Here is a 24,116-nt window from a genome sequence, read left to right on the forward strand (position 1 = left end):
ACACTGATAAATGGCTTCCTGTCCCATGGAAGGTATTTGCATTTTATGAAGCTCATGTCTTACAATATTATCAAAAATTAACTCTTATCCATGGCCTGTGCAAGTAAATACTCTGCTCTACGTCTAATTATATTACCATAAATTAGTACTCTTAAGCACTACATGTATGAATAAACACACAGCTGTACAGTATGTCTTATCATATTATCATATTATCATAAACTAGCACTCTAATGCGTGACCTGTGTAAGTAAACACACAGCTCTGACACACCACTGCAGATGCAACTTCAGTTCCTTTCACTACCTTCTGCAGTTATGCACCACCTTACTGCCTGTATGCACTTATCACGACCCATCAAAACTGCAACTATCAGAATCACTGGCCTGTGCATTTGTATATGTAGTATATTTGTGTTACATTATGCATTACTGATATCAGGGAGACACCTTCATTCAGTTTAGAGCAACATGGTTATATAAAAGTGCATGTACATAACATTTTGTTCTAACATGTTTTACTTCTGTTGTGCTGTGTCTGTGTTAAGCAGTCAGTTCTCTGGCCCTTCTCTCTCTCACTTGTGCACACAGAATGAGGAAGTTCACCCTTGCGTTTGTGGTAGCTTCCTTTTTGCAGCTTTCGCCTCTTTAACAGGAAGAGAGACAGAAAGAGCCAGTGTGTGTGTGTGTGTATGTGTGTGTGTAAGAGAGAGAGAGAGAGAGAACGAGCGCACTCTGACGCAAATAACGCCATGAAACGGGCCTTGGAGGGAAGCTGAATCTGACCTCAAGTTTTGCTGAAGCTAAACCAGTGATCTGAGGAGTAAGTGCTGAGAGAAGGGGTCACTGGACAGAATGTCGTCCCATCAGCCTTGGTACCATGGCAATATCACTCGCTCTATGGCAGAAGACCTGCTCTCCAAAAATGCCAAGGATGGGAGCTTCCTCCTCAGAGACAGCGAGTCCATACAAGGAGCTTATGCCCTCTGCGTGCTGTGAGTACACAACTCTGGTCACCAAGCTTGGTCATTTCTGCTTGGCCAGCTAGACATGCGGCAATGCTAATGTATACCAAAGAACCCACCCAGATCATTTAAAAATCTAGTAAATCAAGGTGCACAAGCTTTTGGTTTAATCTTAAAGTTGTATGACAGTCATTCAGGTTTGTTTTTTTTATATATATCCCCCATTTTTTCCTTTTCCTCTTATACCTAAGTATTTCTTTGTTCTGGTTTTCAGTCTGTTTATGGAATTTATTGGGTTTCTGCTATGTTTTCATTTGAAGACTTCAGTTTCCATTGCTGTCATGCAGGGAGTAAAACTCATAAAAAGCTTTGGGGAAAAAAAGAAACATCTTCAGGATTATATCAGAAGTCATTAATGCTTGACTTACCACTACTGGATGTAAGAGGCCTTTCAGCATTGTCCTAATGGAAAGAAAATGAACCTATATTATTGACAGACTGCTTAAGCTTTTTGCATGCTGTGACAGTTATGTAAAACGGTATATGACAGCTAACAAGACCTGTTCTGTGCCTGTTGTCCACCACCTGAGTTTTACTGATACATAAAGGACTTAACACAAGCCTAATACCTGCTGGTACAACTAGTTGTAGCTTCTTATGTGGTGATAAAAGGTGATTAAAGCATGTGGCAGTGGTAACCCCAAGAAATGACGCATGACAGCAATGATCTTGCAATGATCTTTAGTGACACTGAAACAAATAAAAAAATGCTTGATTGCAAGCTGCTTGTTTGTCGAAGTCCAGGCTACATATAGAATTTGTCTTAGCTAACACACACTACACTGAAATACTCTCTGAGTGTAGTTTTTAAGCCATGGTAATACATGCAAATGTCACTTAAGACGAATGTTTTACATATACAGCAAATATGAAATGTGCTGCAACCTTGTGTGCTAAATATGTTCATGCAAATTGTGTCTACTAATAGAGACCAGCAAACATACAAAAGACCTGACCTTATCTGGATTTCAGTTGACTCTTGGTACCTGGGAAATGACAATGTAACTGTTCAGTGTGAAAGAGTAACACTTTGAAAGAGAACACTATATATAGAAGTCACAGGCTAATCTGCTAATGCTTGCACATATACAAAATTTCACCATTTCCTGTTTGATTCAGCCCAAATCGTGCACAATATAAATTCATTAAATTAGCATTTTACATGCATAAATTTATTTATTACTGCCATTCATAAGTTTATGCACCTTAACTGAAACAGCATTATGTTTGTGCATATGCAGGTACCAGAACTGCGTATATACCTATAGAATTCTACCCAATGAAGACAAAAAGCTTTCTGTGCAGGTAAGAGAATGCAGAGGGACATCACCCTAACAAGTTTGAGTTCAGGTCTGAAATTGAGCTGATCTGAAACCAGTAATGTATGGGAATAAAATTCCCAGGAATAAGCTCGCTTTAGGACTGAAAGTGATATATCAAGGCTACTAGCAGATATGTCAAGTTTTTCTTTCATTCAATTAAAAAATGAGTGAGGGTCAAAAGAAGATCACAGATTTATATTAATGTATTCAATCTAATACATTATTGTTTCTATAGTAACAGTTAAATCACAGGATTTGTATGGCAGGTTATTTATATATATATATATATATATATATATATATATGTGTGTGTGTGTGTGTGTGTGTGTGTGTGGGTGTGTGTGGGTGTATGTATATATATATATATATGGGAAGAGTCTCCATTGTCAGCACTTTGTAAGTTCTCCACTAAACAGGGTTAAACAGTATGACATGTCATTCATTAATAATTGAAAAAATTTTAATAGTTGGCAAATTGCTGTGGTAAAAGAGGAATAAAACCATACAGGATATGCTGTTATTGTAAAATCAACATCCTGGTGGTAATCATATCACGTCGTATCCTACCACCCTGTCGCTGATTATTTTCCTATAAGAGCATGCTCTGTTGTATTTTATTCCTCACCTATTAAATTTTCAGATGTGTTTATCCAAAGTGTATAATAATTCAGACAAGATACAACACTGATGAATGGCAAAAATTTCTAATAGACTTCATATTCTGATGTTGCCTGAGCTCCTGTATTATTTTGTGGGTTGTTTTTGCAGAAACAGCCAAAGAAAAAGTCTATGGTTTACTTTTTAATTCTATATCAGTAACTGGAATGCCGTGAGTTTTAGCCTCAGGACTGTTACTATTGGTATTTGAGCAAGACCCTTGAACCTGAATGCTCAACTCTATGTTTGGATCAGATTCCACCTCTTTTGAAAGTTGATTTAATCTAAGTTGTATATATTGTATATATTTTTGTCTGTGCATTGTGAGTCTGTTAAAGCCACATCTGTGATTAATACTGAAGTCAGTATGTCTTTTCGGTATTTTTAGTGCGTCACCTGCTGTAGACTCACAAGGTGCTTGTTAACATTGTTCAGTTTCACAGCAAGCAGCTATAGACATCTAACATCCTATAAACTATTGAGGGTGTTTTTAGTTTTTTTCTGAACATGTGGCCTCATGGCAGCTGTCTGCTCAGCTGCTGTGGACACCCTGCCTCTGGTGTGTGGGTGTCTTGTCTCTTTAGGCAGCATCTATTCTTGCCTCTGTACTGCAGACACTAGGCTAACAGCACGCCACTGCAGCTGCAACACCACTTGCTGCTTTTATTGTGTATTGGGTGAAACAGTGCAAAACTGTACTGAAAGGTCCATTTAGTGCCAATAAGACACAACGCAAACATATTAAAATGGACTTTATATATGTAATTTTTTTTTTTTTTAAACTTGGCTTTCAAGAACATTCTCGTATCCATGTAGAACAATTTTAATGACATGCAATAGGTGCTCTGTCATGTGCAAAACTATAGAATAAACTTTAATATCTGTCTGCATTGTGGTTCTTCCTCTTTTAGCCCTGAACTATAGCAAAGCTTCAGTTTTTAATTATCCTTTAGTGTGGGCGTAAGGCAAGCCACAGGGTTCCTCTTGCACTGGGCCCTGAATGGAAAGTTTCTGAAATGCAAGTTTTTCGTCTCTCATTAAGGGTTGATAAAAAAAAGTGGTTAGCAGGGCATGTTGAAATGTGTGAAAAGTGTGTGGGAGACACTCTCTTCTAACACAGCTATAGCTACTCCTGACAGCCATGTTACGACTAAGAACACTAAAATGGATGCCATTCTGAGTAACGCTGTCTTAAGTGGAACACTACAACAAGCTTTAAAACAGTGATTTTTCTTTGCTATCATCATATCAAAAGAACAAATGATGCATGACAAATTAAAGGAAAAACCAATATGCATCTTAGTAAGCTGTTGGGCCTTAACAAACCACCACAATAGTTAGAATGCACCTTGGCACGGGTTTTACAAGTCTCTGGAACTGTATTGGTGGGATGGTCACCCTTCTTCCAACAGATATCCCCTCAAATGATGTTTTGATGATGGTGGTGGACGGCATTTCCTAAACATGTCGCTCCAAAATCTCCCATAGGTGTTCAGTTTGGATGAGATCTGGTGACTGCTTTTTATTTATCTTCTTTTGAAAAAATAATTAATATAATAAAATGAAGCAATGGCTCATGAAATATGTGAACATATGTTTAATCACTAAAAATCAACTTTTTCAGCTAAGTTTTTGTAGTTTGATGGTGATAACCAATAAATAATTGTTTATGAAGGTGTTAATAAGCAAATAGTTTCCATAGTTAAATGTCATTTAAATTCAAATCCATTCAACATAATACAAAAAGACATTTTTCATAAAGGTTCCCTACATAAAAAGCATTTACTGCATTAATTAGGATTAGCAAACCATGAAATATTAATACATCATAAGTAATGTTAGCTAAATAACAAAGTAAATTAGCACGTATTATTTGACATTTGTTCAAATATTAACAAAATATGTTTATCCAATCCCTGCCTAAAAATAAATCCACATAAATTAATAATAATAATAATAATAATAATAATAATAATAATAATAATAATAATAATAACACAGCATGAACTCTGATGTCTAGGTGTAAATTTTGGAAGTTGTTTCAGCCTCAGGTTTGAGTTTTGCCAGTTACTAACTGCAAACTTGTTCATTTAGGCGTTGTTCATACTGATCATTATGGACCTATTTTTCCTCACTGATGTTATTTGGCTTATTTGATTTCATTACTGGGAAAAATAGGAAGTAACTATGGAAGTAACATGGACTGCAGAATACATTGTTATGAAAAAACTTTTAGATCTTATTCAGATGTTTGCACCCACTGAACTTCTACCTAAGTGAACTGTTGTTATTAGTTAATGGAGTTAAAGTATAAAAATCAGTTGTAATAATAATAATAGTCAATTTCTTTTTATATTTTGAAACCAAGGCAGATGGAAACTTTTGCACTTAGCTGTATGTGCTGTGAATGCACTAAAAAGCCTTCACTCTCCTTCCCCTGTGTTTTCAGGCATCTGAAGGTGTCCCCATTCGCTTCTTCTCTGTGCTCTCAGAGCTGGTGGAAGCGTACTATAAGGAGAACATGGGTTTAGTCACACATCTGCAGTATCCTGTACAGAAGGAGGAGGAGCCAGAGGATGAACCAGGTAGGAAACAGGATTGCTAAGAAGTGCTTGATGAGATTGCATTGTCCCACATTGTAAGAAAAAAGGTACTAAATTGTAATATTGCTTAATAGTGTGGTGGCACCATCTTCTGTACCTCCTGTACCTTCAGGCACATGAAGGTGGTATAGCTTTAAAATGATTCACTAATGATTCAACAGTGGTCCTTAGGGCCTAATTAATATGTTAAATGAGTTTTAAATCTAAATCTAATCTTTCTCTGATGAGTTACTGTACATATAGTAATAAAGAAAGAAAGAAAAAAATACCAGCAAAGGTACAACTTGGAACTTTTTTTTTTTTTTTTGTGTGCATTGCGGCTCACAGTTCAATTTATCCATGCAAGAACTTATTGTGTGAATAAGCAGTGGTGGATGCTTTATTATTTGGTTCTGTTAATCTCATTTCCCGCAGAGCAATTCAGTTTACCTCCTCAGCTTCCACCGCGGAACTTCACACCCAGCGAGAGTAGAGATTGCCATGCCGAGCCTGTAAAGACGATAGAGCAAAGCCGCGTGTCCATCTCAGACATTTACGTTCAGCGGCTGCAGCTTGTCGACATGTCACAGTACTACATGATTTATACCATAAGTGCCATCTATACCACAATATCTCACATTACTAAATAATTCATACCATAAAATGATTTATACTATATGGTCTGTACCGTAATGTCTAACAGTACTTTTAGATATGCTTTATACCATGAGTCTATAAAAATCATGATTATTGGTTAAGTGATCATATGGCCGTATATTTGTAAAAACAATTTCTAATTTAAAAAATTTTACTTGTCTGGTGTAGTGTTATTCTGCATCTCTATCAGTTACTGAGTGATTTGTTTAACATGCAGCATCTCTGAAGAACATCAAAAGGCAATCCAGGATTACTTCAGCTCGGCTGTGGCTCTGGATGTGGAGCAGGTACACAATGGGAACCCCACTCTCCCCAACCTGAAGAAGCTTCTCAAGACCATCTGCAAGAGCCTCAACAGGTATAAATCACCTGAGATCTCTTCAAACAGCTTGATGCCGAAGGAAATGAAAAACCACTGCCATTTTTAAACATGAGTGACTTTATGGGCAAATAGTTCATTCCTATTAACCAAAATTTGATCTCATTTCAATTTACACATTAATATTTCTGATATTTTCTGCTTTTACATTTTTATAGTGAGATTTCTCGTACAGTCCCAACTCTGGAGGCCTTACAGAAAATTGTGGATCAGCCCATGTCACCTGGAGCTGGGAGGCTTCGAGGACAGGTTAATGTGCTTTATCAGCTAAAATTTTTTAAATTGTGAAAAACTCCTAAAATCTCTGTCTGTGGTGATTTCTACACACTAAACTTGTTTTTGTTTTAGCTCTCGCTTGATGCCAGCCAGTCTGTGGCTTTTAGGCTTGAGCAACTGACCAAGCTTTTGTATTCAATTGAAGACAAGGTATGATCATTTTTTCCTTTCCGTATCATTCATGCTATATGTCATGTGTTTTCTTTCTTTTTCTTGATAGTACAAAAACTCTGTTTTCGAGAGAACTCTGCGTAGATTTAATGACAAACATGCTTTCTATTTCCCAGGCTAAGAATACAGTATTTGAATCTGCTGGTTATGATGGAGGCCACAGGAAGTCACTTATACCACCTGTAACATTTGAAGTAAGAAAGAAAGATTTTATAGAAATAAATATAAGCATGTAATCTTTATATTGTACTTTATTAGTTATAAAATATGCACAGAATAAATCACAGTGTGGTGCACTGTTATAGGAAACTAAATAAAGAATGACAGGGTGGTGTGTTGCTGCCTGACACGAAGGGAAGTTGATAGTTTTCGTATAGTATCTTGACATTATTATTATTATTATTTCTCTCATAGGAATTTGCCAATACTAACAATTTTTTATTTATTAAAGAATGAAACATCATATGTTTTATCGGTTTAAAGTTGCATTTAATGTTACAAAACAGTTCCTGTTATTAATTACATCATAACATAAATTACATTATTACATTAAGCTGTTCATTATTATTGTCCTTCCTTCACCAGCCTCCCTTTTTTTTGACAAATGCAGCTTGTCATATAACTGTGAAACCACAAAGCCCTCATTCCTGAATATTTTCCAGTCCTTTACCACTGATTGTTACCACTGACACTGTAGGATCCTTCAAAAAATGCTAAATAAACATCTCCTCAGAGAAATCTTCACCATATCAACAATTATACACATTTTTTTCCATCTGTGGCACATCTGACAAACAAGTCCCTGTATAAATTTTTACTATGGAAACAATAACATATTAGAAAGGGATCATTAATACCTGTGATTTGCCTTGCAGCCAGAACCATTGTCAAAGCTGCTGTTATAGAAAATTAATCAACACCTAATTAATCTAACCAATCAGAATTGAGAATTCAGCATCTCTGTGGTATAAAATATATATTTGTACATGTAATTATATGTTACAAGCATTTTAAAACTGGCCATATATCTGATCTCCCTCATCATGTAACAGCGATGAAACTGTGAATATGTTCCATATGTTCCTCTAGTAGTTTGCTTTCCACAGCAACATGCAAATAAGGGAGAGTCATGTTTGCCTATGTGCAAGAGTATTGTTACATTACAGCTGGGTGGTTGTGAACCTAGCACTGTTTCTGTACTGAATCTCTTTAAAATGTTTCATAAGACAAATTTCTGTTTATATTCCATGTTTCCTGTTTTCTGTTTTAACAGGTGAAATCAGACTCCCTTGGCATTTCAAGCAAAATGTTCCTAAAGGTTGATGTAGAAAGTGGGAAAGTTTACTTCAAGAAGTCCAAAGATGGACCTGAGGACAAATATTTTGTGCACAATAAAAGTACGTCTTTGCTCTTTTATGAAGAGAATAAAACGTGTGAAAGTGCTCATGTGTTTAGAAATCTTAAAGAGGAAATGACTTGTCATTTCCCATTGGCCCATGCAGTTCTCTCATTAACAGTGACATATTAAAGCCACAGGATTAACATGTGAAAGATGTCTGCTTTTTATTCAGAGGATCTTTCAAAAGACTCTTCTGATCTGCAAACATGCTGTATACACTCACCATTTCCTAACGAGTATTTAAGGAAGTCATCAAAATGACTTAATTTGGAACTTAAATAAGAAGAAATGACTAACGGTATGAATCTATTTGTCATCATGTAGTCCTGCAGTTGGTGAAGTCCCAGAAAATGCACACCAAGCTGGAGATAGTGGTGGAGACCGAGAAAGAGAAGACCCAGCGTAAAGAATTTGTCTTTAATGACACAAAGGTGAAGCTGCACTATGAATACATTGGTTCTGAAGTTATTTGTAAATGTTAGGAATGTATTTGAATTTATCCGGTTCTCTAGACAACATTAATTTTCACATTTTTATCATCACAAAGTCACAGCCTATTTGGACTTTTTTGCTTTGAACATGCAAATTACACATCTGGATATCAGACTAAAGAAAAAAGGGATTTAATTCTCACATGCATCTAAGTATATGTGTGTCTGAATTTTTCAGAAGAGAGAAGGTTTCTGTCAATTACTTCAGCAGATGAAAAACAAACATTCAGATAAGGCTGAGCCAGATATGATCAGCTTATTTGTTGGCACATGGAACATGGGTAAGTGTGTCATCAGCACTGTCTTCATTGTTGCACCACTACTTGCTCCAGACCAAGTTTCTACTTTAACCTTTACCCAACTTTACACCCAACACAGAAAGTCTTGCTTCAGTTAATAATTGCATCTGGATACTTTAGATTTGTACCTAAAAACTGCTGATGTAGTCAAAAAGACTGTCTTATGCTCATCCTAGGACTCTTATTCACAATATGCTCAAACATTCAACATACTTAGTACTGTAGAAAAGTAATGATTATAATCCCACTATGCTGCGTCACCCTCAAGATGATGGGATCACTTTTGAGTCTAGTTCCTCCAAATGTTTTTAGGGACCTAAATCTACATCCAGATTTCTTTAATAATAAAGCCATGTTATTCCTGTTATATCTGTTCAATTTGATCTCAATGCGTTGAATTTAAATGAAACATTCAAAGTGCTCTCTTGTTCCCAGGAAATGCCAGCCCACCACAAAACATTACCTCATGGTTTCAGTCCAAGGGGCAAGGGAAGACCCGCGATGACACGGCCAGTCAGATCCCACATGATATCTATGTCATTGGAACACAGGAAGACCCACAGGGAGAGAAGGACTGGATAGATATAGTGAGGGGAACCCTCAGGGACATCACAAACATCAGCTTTAAACAGGTACAACACTCCTCATACAGTATATGATATATCAATATTCATACTGACATCGTCTGTATTGATGATTGATTTGTTTCTTAATATCACAGAAGGGGAGAAAATAATCCATTACAGAAGAGTGCAAAAGTGTACTTCCAAAACTTTATTTATTTAATCTTTTTATTTAATAAGTATTTCCTTATGGAAAAATCACATTCTATAAGTTTTACATATGACGTGAATGTGATCATTTGTGAAAGTGCATTTTAATATTCTCCGCCCTGAAATTTCATTGTTAAATAGTGTAATAGTGAATAGTGCAAAAAAATAAATAAATAAATCACAACTGAAAATAAATTAATCATGTTTAAGAAATCACATGTGAAAATAAATTAATCATGTGACAGAGGACATGTGAACAGTACATTACATGAGAAAATATCATAAACATAGCATGTAAAAATCCATTCAGTTTCATATGTGAAGTTCATGTGACTTTTCTGTAAGGGTTAACATTTCATCATTCAACAAGAACATCACCCTGAATAATACACACAAAAAAACAGGGGTCATTTTACTGAAAGTACCAATAATGACTCATAATGCATCAAAGACTGCGCTGAGTCACTATCATGTGTTAGTCATTTGAAGTTTGTTAGAAGTGTTGGAATGAAATATATGGTGTTACTCTAATTGTAAAAAATTAACTAAAAGGTGTGAAACCAATACTCAGCTATACCATTTTAGTAAGTGATTAAATTTAGTTTATAAAGCACATTTAAACAATGTCTCTTGAACAAAGTGCTGTACAATATGCTATAAATGTATAAATGCTACTGTATAAGGCAATAATAATAATGCAATGTAACGTGGTGTGTGCAGAAGAGACAGAACGCAAGTGTATAAATGCAGTATATTCTTTATTTGGACAAATCCAAGAATCATAACCAGTGTCCATAGCAGGGGTCAAAACACTGGCAGACAACGTCAAACAAGGACAATTCATAATCAGAATAGTGGTACAGGAACCTGGGTCAAAACCAATTAAATCGCAGAACTAGGATCCACTTGGAATTAATGGCACTAAAACATGATAAAATTTTGCAATGCTACAAGAAAACAGCAGGGTATACATAGACAACCTAGTCAAGGACTAACACAGAACAGGTGAACACAGTTGGACAAGAAGCCAATGAAAGTACAGGAGCGAAAACAGAGGTAGAACAAAAAATCAAAACAAACACGAGCATGTAGCATTTGTCGCCATGGGAACTGTGATTTGAAGGGGGGCACACACAAATCAAACATACATACACATAAAACAATGCATTCAACCATTCCCAAAGGTTATGGAATAAAAGTATGTTTTGAGGTTTGAATTAAAAAGGGATACAGAAGAAGCATATTTGAGGTCTTCTGGTAAATTGTTCCAGCTACAATGTGCAGTGACAGCAAAAGCACAATCACCATTCACTTTTAGCTGAGATCAAGGAACAGTCAGCAATAACTGTGAGGAGTCCCTTAAAGATCTAATTTCATATGAAATACCACAGTAAATATAATCCTTCCCAAGATTCCATAATACATCTTTGAATAAGATGCATCACTTCTCTGCAGTAAAATAAATAAATAAAAAATCAGTGTTTAGTTCTCATAACTGATTTTTTTTTTAAATCACCTGTCCCCTCCTTCTGATAAGCACTAATTTTGATTGCCATTTTCCTAATTTCTCAACAGATAGCTACTCAGACGCTGTGGAATATAAGAATCATTGTTCTGGCCAAGCCAGAACATGAGAATCGCATCTCCCACATCTTCTCGAACAGTGTTAAGACTGGAATAGCTAATGCTCTGGGTCAGTTCATCTCCACCATAACAAATGTAACCATAACTCAAAAGGGCTAATTTGGCATGACAGGAATATGTCTTACAGCTTTATTTGTGTGTTTGTGTTTGCATTGTTCAGGAAATAAGGGAGCAGTGGGAGTATCGTTTATGTTTAATAACACCTCGTTTGGGTTTGTGAACAGTCACTTGACCTCAGGGAGTGAAAAGAAGATCAGGTAAAGCCACAAACTTCTAAATCATGGGGAGAAAATGTGATAGTAGTATAACCCAGGAATTTAAATGATAAACCAATTAATTTTTTTGATGGAACAGTTGCTCATTTTATTACAATTTTTATTACAATTTTTCTTCTATTCTTGCTAGACGGAATCAGAACTATGTCAGCATCCTGCGCTTTCTGAACCTAGGAGATAAGAAACTTAATCTGTTTGACATTACACACCGCTTCACACACCTCTTCTGGCTTGGGGATCTGAACTACCGCATTGACCTTCCACCAGAGGTAACTATAAGTGAATTAGTAATCATATACATCCAAACTGTAAATCATTGTCATTTTAAGCTACAGTGTCCATGGTATTACATTGTGATAACTGGAATAGTCCATCAAATGTAAGAAGCTTTGCTTAAATGATGATTTTTCTAAGAAATAAACTAATAATTTAATGCAAACTGCGAACATCAATCTGCTTCTTGGTAGAGCACAGTGGTGACTAGTGAAGACAATACTGAGCCTCGATTTAACTAGGAGCAGTTAAATACAGCAGATGCTAACATAACTAGACAGGAAGAGACACTGGCTTTTGTACTGTTGTTTTGCATTTTCCAGGAAGCAGAGAACATTGTGATGAAGATCAAACAGCAGCAGTATCAGGAACTGTTAAGCAGAGACCAGCTCAACATGGAAAGGGCAGATGAAAAGGTTTTTCTGTACTATGGTGAGAGCGAAGCCTTTTCTTACTTTTCCAAACTCACTCTGCACCATACACAAGAAATTTATTTCTGGGCCAAACTTACTCAAGGCCATACAACTTAAATTTTCGTTCTAGCCCAAACTCCCTCTACTCAAGACTGCACATGAAATCCAGTTCTGTCCCAAACTCCCAATACAATTACAAAACATTTCAGTCCTTTCCCAAACTACTTCTAAACTAGATCACACAAGAAATTCAGCTCTGGCCAAAACTTCCTTTACACTAGACAACATGACTAGTTCAGTCCAGGCCCAAACTCTTTTTACACTAAACCATACGAGAAATTCAGTTCTGACCCAAGCTTACTCATCATTATACAACTTGAAATATTCAGTTCTGGCCCAAACCCCTCGTAGACTAGAAATTCAGTCCTGGCCTCACCTTACTCATCACTATACAACTTGAAAATTTAAGTTCTGGCCCAGATTCCTTCTACATTAGACTACACAACTTATTCAGTAATGGCCCAAACTTCCTCTACAATGGTCCACATGTGAAATTCAGTTCTGTCCCAATCTTACTCATCACCTGAAAAAAATTCACTTCTGACCAAAACTCTCTCTACACTAGGCCACAGGAGAAATTCAGTTCTGTATGAAACTCATTGTACAAAGTACAATATGAGAAGTTAAGCTCTGGCCCAAATTCCATCTGCATTGCACAACCTGAACATTTCAGTTGGCTGAAACTCAGTCTGCACTGTCCTGTTGTCAGGAAACAGTTGAGGATGCAAGTGCAGGTACTCAATGGTTTTATTTACCGTGTCAAACAGAGACGTAATCCAAAAACAAAGACAAAAAACAAGCAAGGGTCAGGCAATGAGCAAACAACATTAACTAGGGCAGGCAAGAGCAAACCGTGAATATCGGAAACATCAAATCAGAAAGACTGCCACAATATCAAAAGGCTTGGTAACAACTGGCACAAAAGAACACAGAGCATATACTTCACAGTGACTGTGTGAACTGAGAGTCTATTTATGTTGTGAGTGTGTGATGAAGTTAATAGGGTCCAGATGTGTATAATCAGTAATCTGGTGAGTGTGAATGTGAGAGAGTCTGGGTGTTGTAGTTCTCAGTGGCCATGTTTGTAGGCCACACTGAGTTCTGGGAAGTGTAGTTAGAGGCCGATTCAGTTTGACCTATAACTGAATTGCCTGCACATTCAATATTTTATATACTGCAATATTTTTTCAGTTAGACTTTACTTATGGCCCTTCATGATAACTGAAACAAAGTGACAGCTTTATGTTGACAAGGATGTGTTATGACACTTTCCAGGTTGATTAAGTAGCTTGTTAATAATCGTCTATGTCACTTGACTTGGTGTTTGTCAAATTAATAACAAAATTGACAACTGACAAAAACAGTAACAAATGACAGCTAAAGCCTGATGTAATAGACCTTTCTAAATACTTTATGTATATTTATGTCAGTTGTCATGAAGGGCTTATGTAGGTCTAATATAACCTCATCAGTGGTTTTCCTAAGATGGCCTTAAAAAATTTACATTATTTCTCCTTCTATCTACAAATTTTCTTTTACCTTTACAGAAGAAGAAGACATCACATTTCCCCCAACATATCGTTTTGAGAGAGATACTCATGAAAGATATGTCTACACCAAAGCCAAAGCGACAGGGGTACTTATATTTTTTGTCATTGATTTCTAGACAGTTTAGTGGAAAAAAAAAATTTCTAGATGAAAAATACAAAATATAGATTTTCATATGCACAGCCAGATATAATGCCTGTACTGTACTTAGCTCCAGCTCACTCTGATAGAAAGTCTGAACGGTACTATGCTCTCTTTCACAAAATCATTTTAGGTTTTTTTTTCTAGGATATGGTTTTATGCAGCTTAAGTTGTTAAAATATTAGAAGCATTTCACTTTACCTCTCTTTATCTCACCAACAGACTAAATATAACTTGCCTTCATGGTGTGACCGTGTGCTTCGCAAGTCCTACCCACAGGTTCATGTGGCTTGTCACTCATATGGTTAGTTGAAATATTTTAAAAGTTGAGCTCTCTGTAAGGTAGAAACTTGTGCAACAGTACATTTCAACAATTACAATGTTGTTTAACTTGGATTCTTCCTATCCATTTCAGGATGCACAAATGACATCATGACAAGCGATCACTCTCCTGTATTTGCTACATTTGATGTTGGAGTGACTTCACAGTTTGTCTCTAAGAACGGTATGCTGTTTATGCTATTTATCCACTAAACCCATGGTATACACACTATATGACCAAAGGTTTGTGGACATTTGACCATCACACCCACTTGTGCTTTTGAACATCCCATTACAGATTTAGTCCCCCTTTAGAATAACCTCTGCTGTTATAATAAGCTCCACTCTTCTAGTAGTTTTTGGAGCATGGGGATTTGCTCATTCAGCCACAAGAGCATTAGTGAGGTCAGGCACTGATGTCAGAGAAGACGGCCTGGGGCGTAGTTGCTGTTTCAGTTCATCCCATGGTTGTTCAATTGAGGCCAGGGCTTTGTGCAGGCCGCTCAAGTTCTTCCAATACAACCTTGACAAACCATGTCTTCATGGATCTCAGTTAGGTTTGGGCCCCTTAGTCCCAGTGAAGGGAATTTGTAATGTTACAGCATACAAAGACATTCGATACCAATGTGTGCTTCCAACTTTTTTGCAAAAGTTTAGGGAAGGTCCAAATATGGGTGTGATGGTCAGCTGTCCACAAACCTTTGGCCATTTAGTGTAGCTCTAAGTAAGAATTGATAAATATGTTTTTCTTTGAAAGTGTATCAAATGGTTATATATCAATCTAATGTATGCAGGCTAGCCAGCCAGCAAAACATTTTAATAATGAAATCTAGAGATTATGAAAGCATGTATTAGCATCATGTAGGATTAGCATATACTGTATATGCATGCATCTTTTTTGTCTATGTTATTTCAATGACAATATTTAGTTTTGGAGATGTTACTTAAATTGGTATGAATTAATGGGCCAACATTAAGAGCTACACCAAAGTCCTTCACTGTAGCCTTTAGTTTCACTGAATAGTCATCAAGTGCTAGGATAAAACTGATCGCCCAATATCAGAATCTAAGATTGTCTTTGAAATGTCTTCCATTTTGCTTGTCTGTCCTGATGAACCTGGTCAAACTGATATAATTTAAGTATAATTGTGTATTGCCAAGTTGTATATAAAGGAGTAACAGCTCAGAGCCTAATGTAGAGCCATGTGGAACATCATATTGCAGTTTTTTTAGCCCTTTAAGAATATTCACTGATCTAACCATTTTTAGCCAGCACTGATACTTCCAGAAAGTAGACTGAAATGCATCATGCCTGTTATTTCTCCAGAATCGAGTGTGTTGGAAGTTAGATGGCAATTGTGGAAATCTTGAATAACTTATATTTGTCAGGAAAGGTAGGCTGAGAGATGGAATTGCAGTTAGATGTTTTATTAGAGTAGCAGGCAGACAAATCCAAAATGTGAATCAGAATCAGGAACAGGAAACAGGCAGAGGTCAGGCGATCTACGAACAACAATAGCAGGGATAAGCAGAATACACAAATGGGGAACAGAACGAGATCAGGAACCAGAGAATCAAAACAAGGAACAGAAATGGCTCGGGAGTGTCAGGTAGGCAAAACACTGAACAATACTTCACACTCAACAAAGAAACACGAGAGTTTAAATATACAAACTAATCAAGGGGCAAACTGAAAGCAGGTGAGAGTAATCGGGAAACATGAGGGAGACCACCAATGACAGGACACGGGACGAGACAAGACATGAACTAAAACAAAACACGTGGCAACGTAAACAAACACGACAAGATGTAGGAAAGCGTTGTAGTGCTGCGAGCTCCTAAACACGCTTAGAGTCTTTGCGTGCAACAATAGTCACGAGGGGGAAATCAGTGACAATATTAAACATCAAGATGTAGAGCTCATTATACCCAGTGACACTGAATTAATTGAAACATTCTTGGATTAAGACACCATCTTGTTTATTTAAACACTGTCTTAAAAACCCTATTCCTTTCTATCAAGCTTAATCTGACTGAGACAACAGCCTGATAGTAGCTTAGTCGTTCTCTATATACTATTTGGAAGACCTTCAGCCATCTTTACTGACACTTTTGACAGATTTGTTTTGGAATTGTTCTCTGTATTGTGTAAAAGAGTTTCTAATATTTGTTTTCCTCATACTAAGTCCACTGTAGACACATGGCGCTCTGTCTAAAACTTACTCCTGTAAGGAATATTATCTGTGACTGCTTCAGCTGTGAATAGCTTACAGATCAAACGCTTGATATAAGCAGGACCTAATAACAGAGTTTGTACTCCTCTGAAATTCACACAGTTAAGACAGTGATACAGCATTGTCCAGGGGATTATAAGTATCTTAACATCATTAATGTTAGCACTGCTGTTTATATCATACCATACAGCGAGGAGAAATATGGACCTTTTTACTACTGATCGGAAGCAATCACACAAAGTGAATATGGTATGACTTGGCTAGACCAATTCTAAATAGAGCACACTAATCAACCAACTTTTAGCAATACTACTGTTTTTTTTTTTTAATTTATGCTTCTTGAACATGCTCAAGACGCTGAATTTCATCTCTGTAGCATCTCTTCCAATTTTTTTTTTCTTTCAGATCCTACAAAGGAGTCTCAGGGTGCAATCAAGTTTATGAACTGTGTTGCCACTCTTAGGACCAAATCCAAGACAAGGTTTTTCATTGAATACCACTCAAGCTGCTTGGAAAGTAAGGGCACTTCTGTTGTAGATAAAGTCTGTTTGTTATCAGAATTGACAGATTAAACGATTTTTTTTGTTTTGTTCATAGAATTTGTCAAGAGTCCTGAGATAGATAATCAAGAGAGCACAGAGGGTTCCATAAAGGTTCGGTTTGCAGCACATGTAGAGGTAATCTGCTTTGTATTATTCATATCATGGGAAACTAAATCCTGGAACAAAATAGTAACTGTTTTTCCATTCATTTTGCAGCTTACGACCATCATTTCAGACCCAGAATACTTACTAGATCAGCATATACTCATCAGTATAACATCCACAGACAGTGATGAATCATACGGTAGGTGTGTTTACATTTACAGCATTTGGCAGATGCCCTTATTCAGGGTGACTTACAATTATCTCTGTCTACAACTGAGCAGTTGAGGTTTAAGGGCCTTGCTCAAGGGCCCAGCAGTGGCAGCTTGGCCCTGCTGGAATTTGAACTCTTGACCTTACAATCCGAAGGCCAACATCTTAACCACTAAGCTACCACTTCCTCTGTTTAAACTATGACTGGTTATAAGGTATTGATTAAATTTCTATAACAGCAGCTCTGACAGTAGCTTTGGCTGTAATTCAAATCACAGGTTTATATTAAAGCGCCCGTTCTAATACGTTATCATTTTCTATAGTAACTCATTCACAGGGACATGTATGGTGCTCCACATAATCTAAGGCTAATGATAAACAAATTTTTAAAAATTATTTAACAAAAGAAAAACATGTCATCATAGATATGCTGGATCTTTCTGTAAGTATTTTATTCAACACTTACTACAACATTATTCAACAATTCTTAGCTGTCAGTGCTTTGTAATGGTGAGTAAGTTTTCAGCCATGAGAGAGTCTTCAGCACAGAGTACTATGCACATTCCCGTTTCCCAGTAACATGACAAATTGCATTTTTTGGCTTATAAACTTCTAAAAGTGAGAAAAAAAAGAGAGGCTGTTGAGGGAATGACTTTTTATAGCTGCTATAATGTAAGTGTTAACAGAAACTAAATTGTCTCGCAGATGTTTTACAACATTAAATGTAACTATAAATGGTTAAAATTGGGACATGTTGTTCATTAAAAGATTAAATATTGTAAGTGTTGGCAGACTGCTTAAGAAATAAAATACTGTTCAAAGTGCTGTTCAACTTTCAACTTTGGGGTGATAGCAGTAACTCCTCTTGTGTCAGGCTGCATCACACCACCTTGTCGTTGATTATTTTCCTATAACAATATGATGCATTGTGTTTTAGTCCTTACATAACATTGCACCATTTGAGGAAGTCAGCTAAATAGCTTTTTTTTTTTTTTTTTACCTGCACCCCCTCTTATCTTTGAAAACCCAAGCATAACTCCAGGTTTACTTAGTTCCTTGTGCTTGATGTAGTTTAGATCCACTTTAAATTAGGTAAACTAAGACGGTACAGAGTATTCCAAGAGCTTATAATACATATGTATATATTTTAGCATGATGGGCAATCTTGAATCTAGCTTTTTTATTTGTATTTGTGTGTTTATAAGTGAAATTACTTAGGAATGCACTAGTCATCATTTATCTGATATGCATGCAGGGGAGACATGTGTGGCTTTGCGGGCTGCAGAAACAGCCTACACTGAGTTTGTGGTCCCACTTACACATCATGGTGAGCACACAGGTATGCTAACAGGAGGCATCCAACTACGCACATCAGAAGGGAAACTGACAGAGAAACTATATGGTACGTGAACAAATACATGCCACAAACTTGTACACAGTGTGGATGTGGATGTTTAGACCCCTGTTTTCATTGAAGTTTCTGCAATACTGTACTGATATTCTTCATAAAAATTAACTTTACATTTTATACTAAATATTCCTACTGCCAATAGCTCATTTCACCTTCCATACAATGAAGAGTTAAAGAAAATATTTAATTATACTTGCTGGATTCATTGGATGTGAAGATTGTGATTGATTCTCTTAATATTGATTTTATGCTAAGAAAATTATTGTACATGTAAACAGCTTTAACAAAATGTGTTTTCCTCTCTGCAGATTTCATTAAGATTGGTGATGACTCAGGAACCGGTAAAGTCAAATCAGGAGATCATAAGTAAGCCTTTTTAGTTCATTTTCACATTCTCATATTTGATAGATGATTCATTAAAATGTAACAGCGACCTGGAGTTTTGTCTACCAAAAGTGTTAGAGTTTTTCTAATTTCTAACTCTAATGTCCAAGCTTATTATTCAGTTATTGATGTTAAAGCATAGTATATATTGTTGTTAATTAATTCATTAATTACTGATTATTTTGTATAATAATTACTGTGTATTATTCAGAAAACTACAGTGAAACTAATAGCAAAGGAATGTAGTTACAGGAGTAAAGAATGGCCGGCTTATGTAGTATATACTAAAACTATTATGCTGTAGAAATAAGGCCACAAGACATTCTATAGTTTGTTTTCCATTAATTATGAAACAAAAACATTCTTATTGAGGTTCTTATAAAACCTGCAGGTCTTTCGCACTACCCACTGATATTAGCAATCCTAATTATATGGATGTTGGCTACAGAAGCAGCAGTCAGTCAGGTTGGAGCTACACAATGGCCAATAGACCAGGAGGCTCCTCTGGACACATGGCTAAAGACACAACTACTGGCAACACCTCGCCAAAAAAGACTGCATATGATCATTCTGTGTGCAGCCCCACAGGAAAGCTGTCCAGTCCAACGTGAGTACATCTGGACATTTCCTTAACCTGTACAGTTGCATGTTCTACAGTAAGGTTCAAAGGTCCATTACTGAGTCCTCTACCAAGAACTTCTTCTACTTTATTTTTTATGTAGAACAACTACATTTTTTGAATTTATATTTTTTAAAACTAGACTTCATAAATCTTTATTAATACAAAGAACTAAATAAAAAGTTCATTTTAATTACCTGATCATGATCATTTACATCACAAAATGGACCGTACTAATTGTGTCAAATATATTATAGTCTTTGAAAAATGACAGCAAATAAGACTTAATTAAGGAACATACATGTGTTCTTATCTGAATAAAATATATGGCAAGCCACAGTTTGTGGCTGCCACACATACTGAATTTAGTAGAGGTATAAAAAATATGCTAGAGGTATAAAAAATATGCTATAGACAGAAAAATGCACCTTTGGTCAAAAGCTAAAACCTCTGTAAAAACCTCTGACTGATTTTCCCAGGCCAACAGACCAGTTTTTGGGTGTGTGTGTGTGAACAAGATTTTACATGTATCTCAATTTTATTTGAAAATTTCTCAAACAGCTATATAAAAGTAAATGTTAATAGTTAACTTTAAAAGAAAAATAGTGAATCAGTTTCATATAAAAGATTAGATTCTGTTTCATATAAAAGAAAAGATTCATGAAGCATTGTTTCAAGACACCATAAAATGATGTATTTTATGTATGATGTATGTTTGTGTGTTGAAAAAAAAATAATCTGTTAGATCTGAAGATGGGCAACCAGCAGAGATGTTTGATAATCCACTTTATGGATCAATGGGGAAGTCACGATCTGGCAAGGATCAAGAAATGTCCCGAAAAGAGCACTTGGGGGTCCCAGAGGTATTTGCATTTCCAAAAGGCTATGAGTCTGACACTGATCGCATACCTCCAGTCCCAACCCCTCGCGCTCGCTCCTTCACCTGCTCAGAGGGCAAAGGCCAGAATCCTTCCCCGACTCCCAGCAGCAACAACAGCATCAGCAGCAGTAACCACAGCAGCAATAGCAGTCTACAGCCTCAGTCCTTCAGCAAGAAGCCTGTGGTGCCCTCTCGCTCTGAAGGAGGAGGGATGATGTCTGGAAAGCCACCACTGCCTGTGAAATCCCGACAAGGTCAAACACCAGAGCCCCTGTCAAAGCCCAGAGACTACAGAGACTCCTCAGAGTTACCAGGCAAGCTGCGGCCTCATGCCAGACCATGCCAGCCACTCCCCAAAGATGGTATGACATGTAATGCAACTTTGATATATTTTAGATCAACACAAAAGAAATGCTATGAAATATCTAGTCAAGGCAAATGGATTTGTGTTAAAACACAAATGTATGAATTTACATTTTTGTAATATATATTATTATATTAAATTATGTCACTTGTACTTAAAAAGTACTGAGGAAACTCCTCAAATGAGTGGTGAAATCCTTAAAGAAGTCACTTTCAAATCAATTTCAAACTGCTGTTTATGACTAAACTTTTACAAGCTAATTGAATGATTAAAAAAATAATTGCTAACAAAGTAATCATTTCGGAATCATATTATGTTCTCAGTGTAAGCATATGTGCCATATCAGTACTGATTATCTCTGTGTATTTTTGTTAACTCTTTACTTTAGGGTAGTGTACGTAATGCTCCATGACATCTTCATAAACTCTTTATGACTGACGTAAAGCTACATAAACCTACATTATCTTTCATCTTCAGTAACTGCTTTATGCTGGTCAGTGTCACAGTTTGTTCAGAATCTATTCTGGGAACACAGGGCATGGGGCAAGAATGCACCCTGGATGAGACGCCAGTCCGTTGCAGGACATCATGCACACACATATTCACACACTCATTACAGGCATGTTAGATTCACCATTCCACCTACCTGCATGTGTTTTGGAAGGTGTGAGGAAACTGGGGAACACAGAGGAAACACGGGACACGGGAGAGCATGCAAAACTCCACACGCACATTAACTTAAGTTACTCACGTATGCTGTTAGGTGCCAACACTAACCACTGTGCTACTGTGCTGCCCAAAATAAACTTTTATAGCATCAGCTGTCATTGTGAATACTTATAAGTGAGTCATATGCATAAGTGACTCTAACTTTACTATGTAGTTTTACTGTTAATATGTATGTTATAAATAGCTATGGCAATGCCATAACACCGTAATAACAGTTGTCATTTGTTTTTTATGTTGTTTATTAGGAATTTTGATCATTGTATTTTAGTTTTTGATGTTTGACCCATCACATCATTATCATAATCACATAACTCGTATATACCAGAAGAACATTGAGCTATAAAGTTAGTTGTTATGACATTCAAATGCAGGTCAAGAAAAATCTGTTGCTTTAGTCAAAATTGATGAAGGAGGGCTTTAGGACAGCTGATGCTTATTGGAATAAATGATTGTGTAGGATTCATATGAGAGGCTTATACAGGCATGATGTAGCCCTATGTACACTACCTTTAAGTATAAAACACATAGAAATCATTCTAATTTGACATACATGCTTATTCTGAGCTCAACAAGTGGTGGTGAAACAGTTAATTTATTTAATAATTACTGATTGCTATTGGCTTAAACTTTTTTTAAACAAATGTTTTCTCTGTTCCCAGTGCATCCTGAGACAGCACCAAGTCCAAAGACAGGTCGCCCTCTGAAATGAGCCTACATTTAGATTCTCCAGCTGGCCATCACTTCTGGAGTTCTACACCAAACTGGAGACTTCACACACCAATTGTGATTAGAGACAAACGCCTAAAGAGGCGTATTAAAAAGCTGGACAAGCTTTTGCCTTATGTGTAGCATTCTTCAAGAAAGAAATGAAAAGCTACAGCAACAGTGCCATGATCTTGCACAAACTCTTTTGTTCCAGCACAAATGAATGTACAGTGCACAAAATTTATCATCATTTAGAGACTATGCATAAAGATCATTCGTCAGATGAAAGTACAAATCGCAACACATTATCATTCATTTCTTATGTGGATGGCTGATGCTTACTGATCTACATTCACATCTGAGTGCTTTTTGTTTGTTTGTTTGTTTGTTTGTTTTAATTTTCAGGCCTTTGCTAGATGGAATGTCTGCGTGAGCCAACATTCAGTTAGATTGACACTGTAATTTCCCTGATGCTGTACTGAGATAATTGGAGAGTAATTTATGAAGCGGAATAAGAATATGAATAATAAACAAATGAATATAACGCAATATGAATATGAATTTTGCCATGTTCACATCATTTTGGAGTTTTGTAATTCATGCAGTTAAGCAGTCATTTACATTTATGGGTGTGAAGATAAAAGCATCTGTATCTGATGAGCTGTGATCAGCCAATCATCAGTTACATCTTGTGCATTTACCCCTTGCATTAAAACTCATTTCAAATGTCTCTTCGACCACACTGTGTTTGGATTTCTCTTTTTTTCCAGCTTTCTGCTAATGCCAGCTGTCAATACTGATGAAGAAACACATTTACACTTGTTCAGATCAGTCTAACCTCAACAGCTTATATAGCTTATCTCAAAACTAGGAGGATGAAAATCTTTTAAGTTAAAGCAGAGTTTCTTTGTACACTGCTGCTTGAGATTGTTGAATGTACCTGAAATAAGACACATTTGATACATTCAGCTATTGTTTGTAAACTCAGCAAATCACTAATTTCTTTAAATTCATGGTCGATATTAGAGTTATGATCTAATAGGAAGAGATGTTATCCACTTATAGCTCTACAGATGTATGGATCCATGCAACCAAATACAATTGAATTAGGATTATACTCCTATTAGGTACGACAAAACATCTGTAGCTGGAGCTGTAATTCTCAGTAATATTATCATTTTTGGGGCACGTCTTCTACAGAAAAATGTTGCTTTGTCTTGCTGTTCTG

At 36.4% G+C, this 24,116-nt stretch overlaps 1 protein-coding gene across 2 annotated transcripts; it reads left to right on the forward strand.

Annotated features, from left to right (window-relative positions):
* The first annotated feature begins 486 nt into the window (after positions 1 to 486).
* inpp5d (inositol polyphosphate-5-phosphatase D) lies at positions 487 to 23,625 on the forward strand. Of its 2 annotated transcripts, none has more exons than XM_026918211.3 (27): positions 487 to 994; positions 2,266 to 2,329; positions 5,453 to 5,588; positions 6,021 to 6,174; positions 6,460 to 6,600; positions 6,780 to 6,870; positions 6,970 to 7,047; positions 7,185 to 7,262; positions 8,342 to 8,465; positions 8,792 to 8,898; positions 9,137 to 9,239; positions 9,693 to 9,889; positions 11,606 to 11,723; positions 11,835 to 11,931; positions 12,080 to 12,218; positions 12,546 to 12,654; positions 14,243 to 14,331; positions 14,607 to 14,688; positions 14,800 to 14,889; positions 17,345 to 17,455; positions 17,537 to 17,616; positions 17,698 to 17,785; positions 19,052 to 19,198; positions 19,516 to 19,573; positions 20,040 to 20,198; positions 20,956 to 21,452; positions 22,843 to 23,625. In XM_026918211.3, the coding sequence occupies exons 1-27, from the start codon at positions 855 to 857 to the stop codon at positions 22,890 to 22,892; spliced, it is 3,327 nt and encodes a 1,108-aa protein (XP_026774012.1). In that variant the 5' UTR covers positions 487 to 854; the 3' UTR covers positions 22,893 to 23,625. The 2 variants fall into 2 exon arrangements, with proteins under 2 accessions (XP_026774012.1, XP_026774003.1); XM_026918202.3 differs by having other exon boundaries at positions 488 to 994; positions 19,983 to 20,198.
* The last annotated feature ends 491 nt before the right edge of the window (positions 23,626 to 24,116 follow it).

Source organism: Pangasianodon hypophthalmus, chromosome 2, assembly GCF_027358585.1.
Source record: "Pangasianodon hypophthalmus isolate fPanHyp1 chromosome 2, fPanHyp1.pri, whole genome shotgun sequence".
NCBI lineage: Eukaryota > Metazoa > Chordata > Actinopteri > Siluriformes > Pangasiidae > Pangasianodon > Pangasianodon hypophthalmus.

What these genes read in the sequence shown, in the direction of transcription:
- inpp5d (XM_026918202.3), top strand. Translation starts at nt 855, where the DNA reads ATGTCGTCCCATCAGCCTTGGTACCATGGCAATATCACTCGCTCTATG. An exon ending in CAGCTTGTCGACATGTCACA is followed by an intron (nt 6,175 to 6,459) that starts GTACTACATGAT and finishes TTTAACATGCAG; the next exon opens with CATCTCTGAAGAACATCAAA. An exon ending in GGTTTGCAGCACATGTAGAG is followed by an intron (nt 17,617 to 17,697) that starts GTAATCTGCTTT and finishes TTCATTTTGCAG; the next exon opens with CTTACGACCATCATTTCAGA.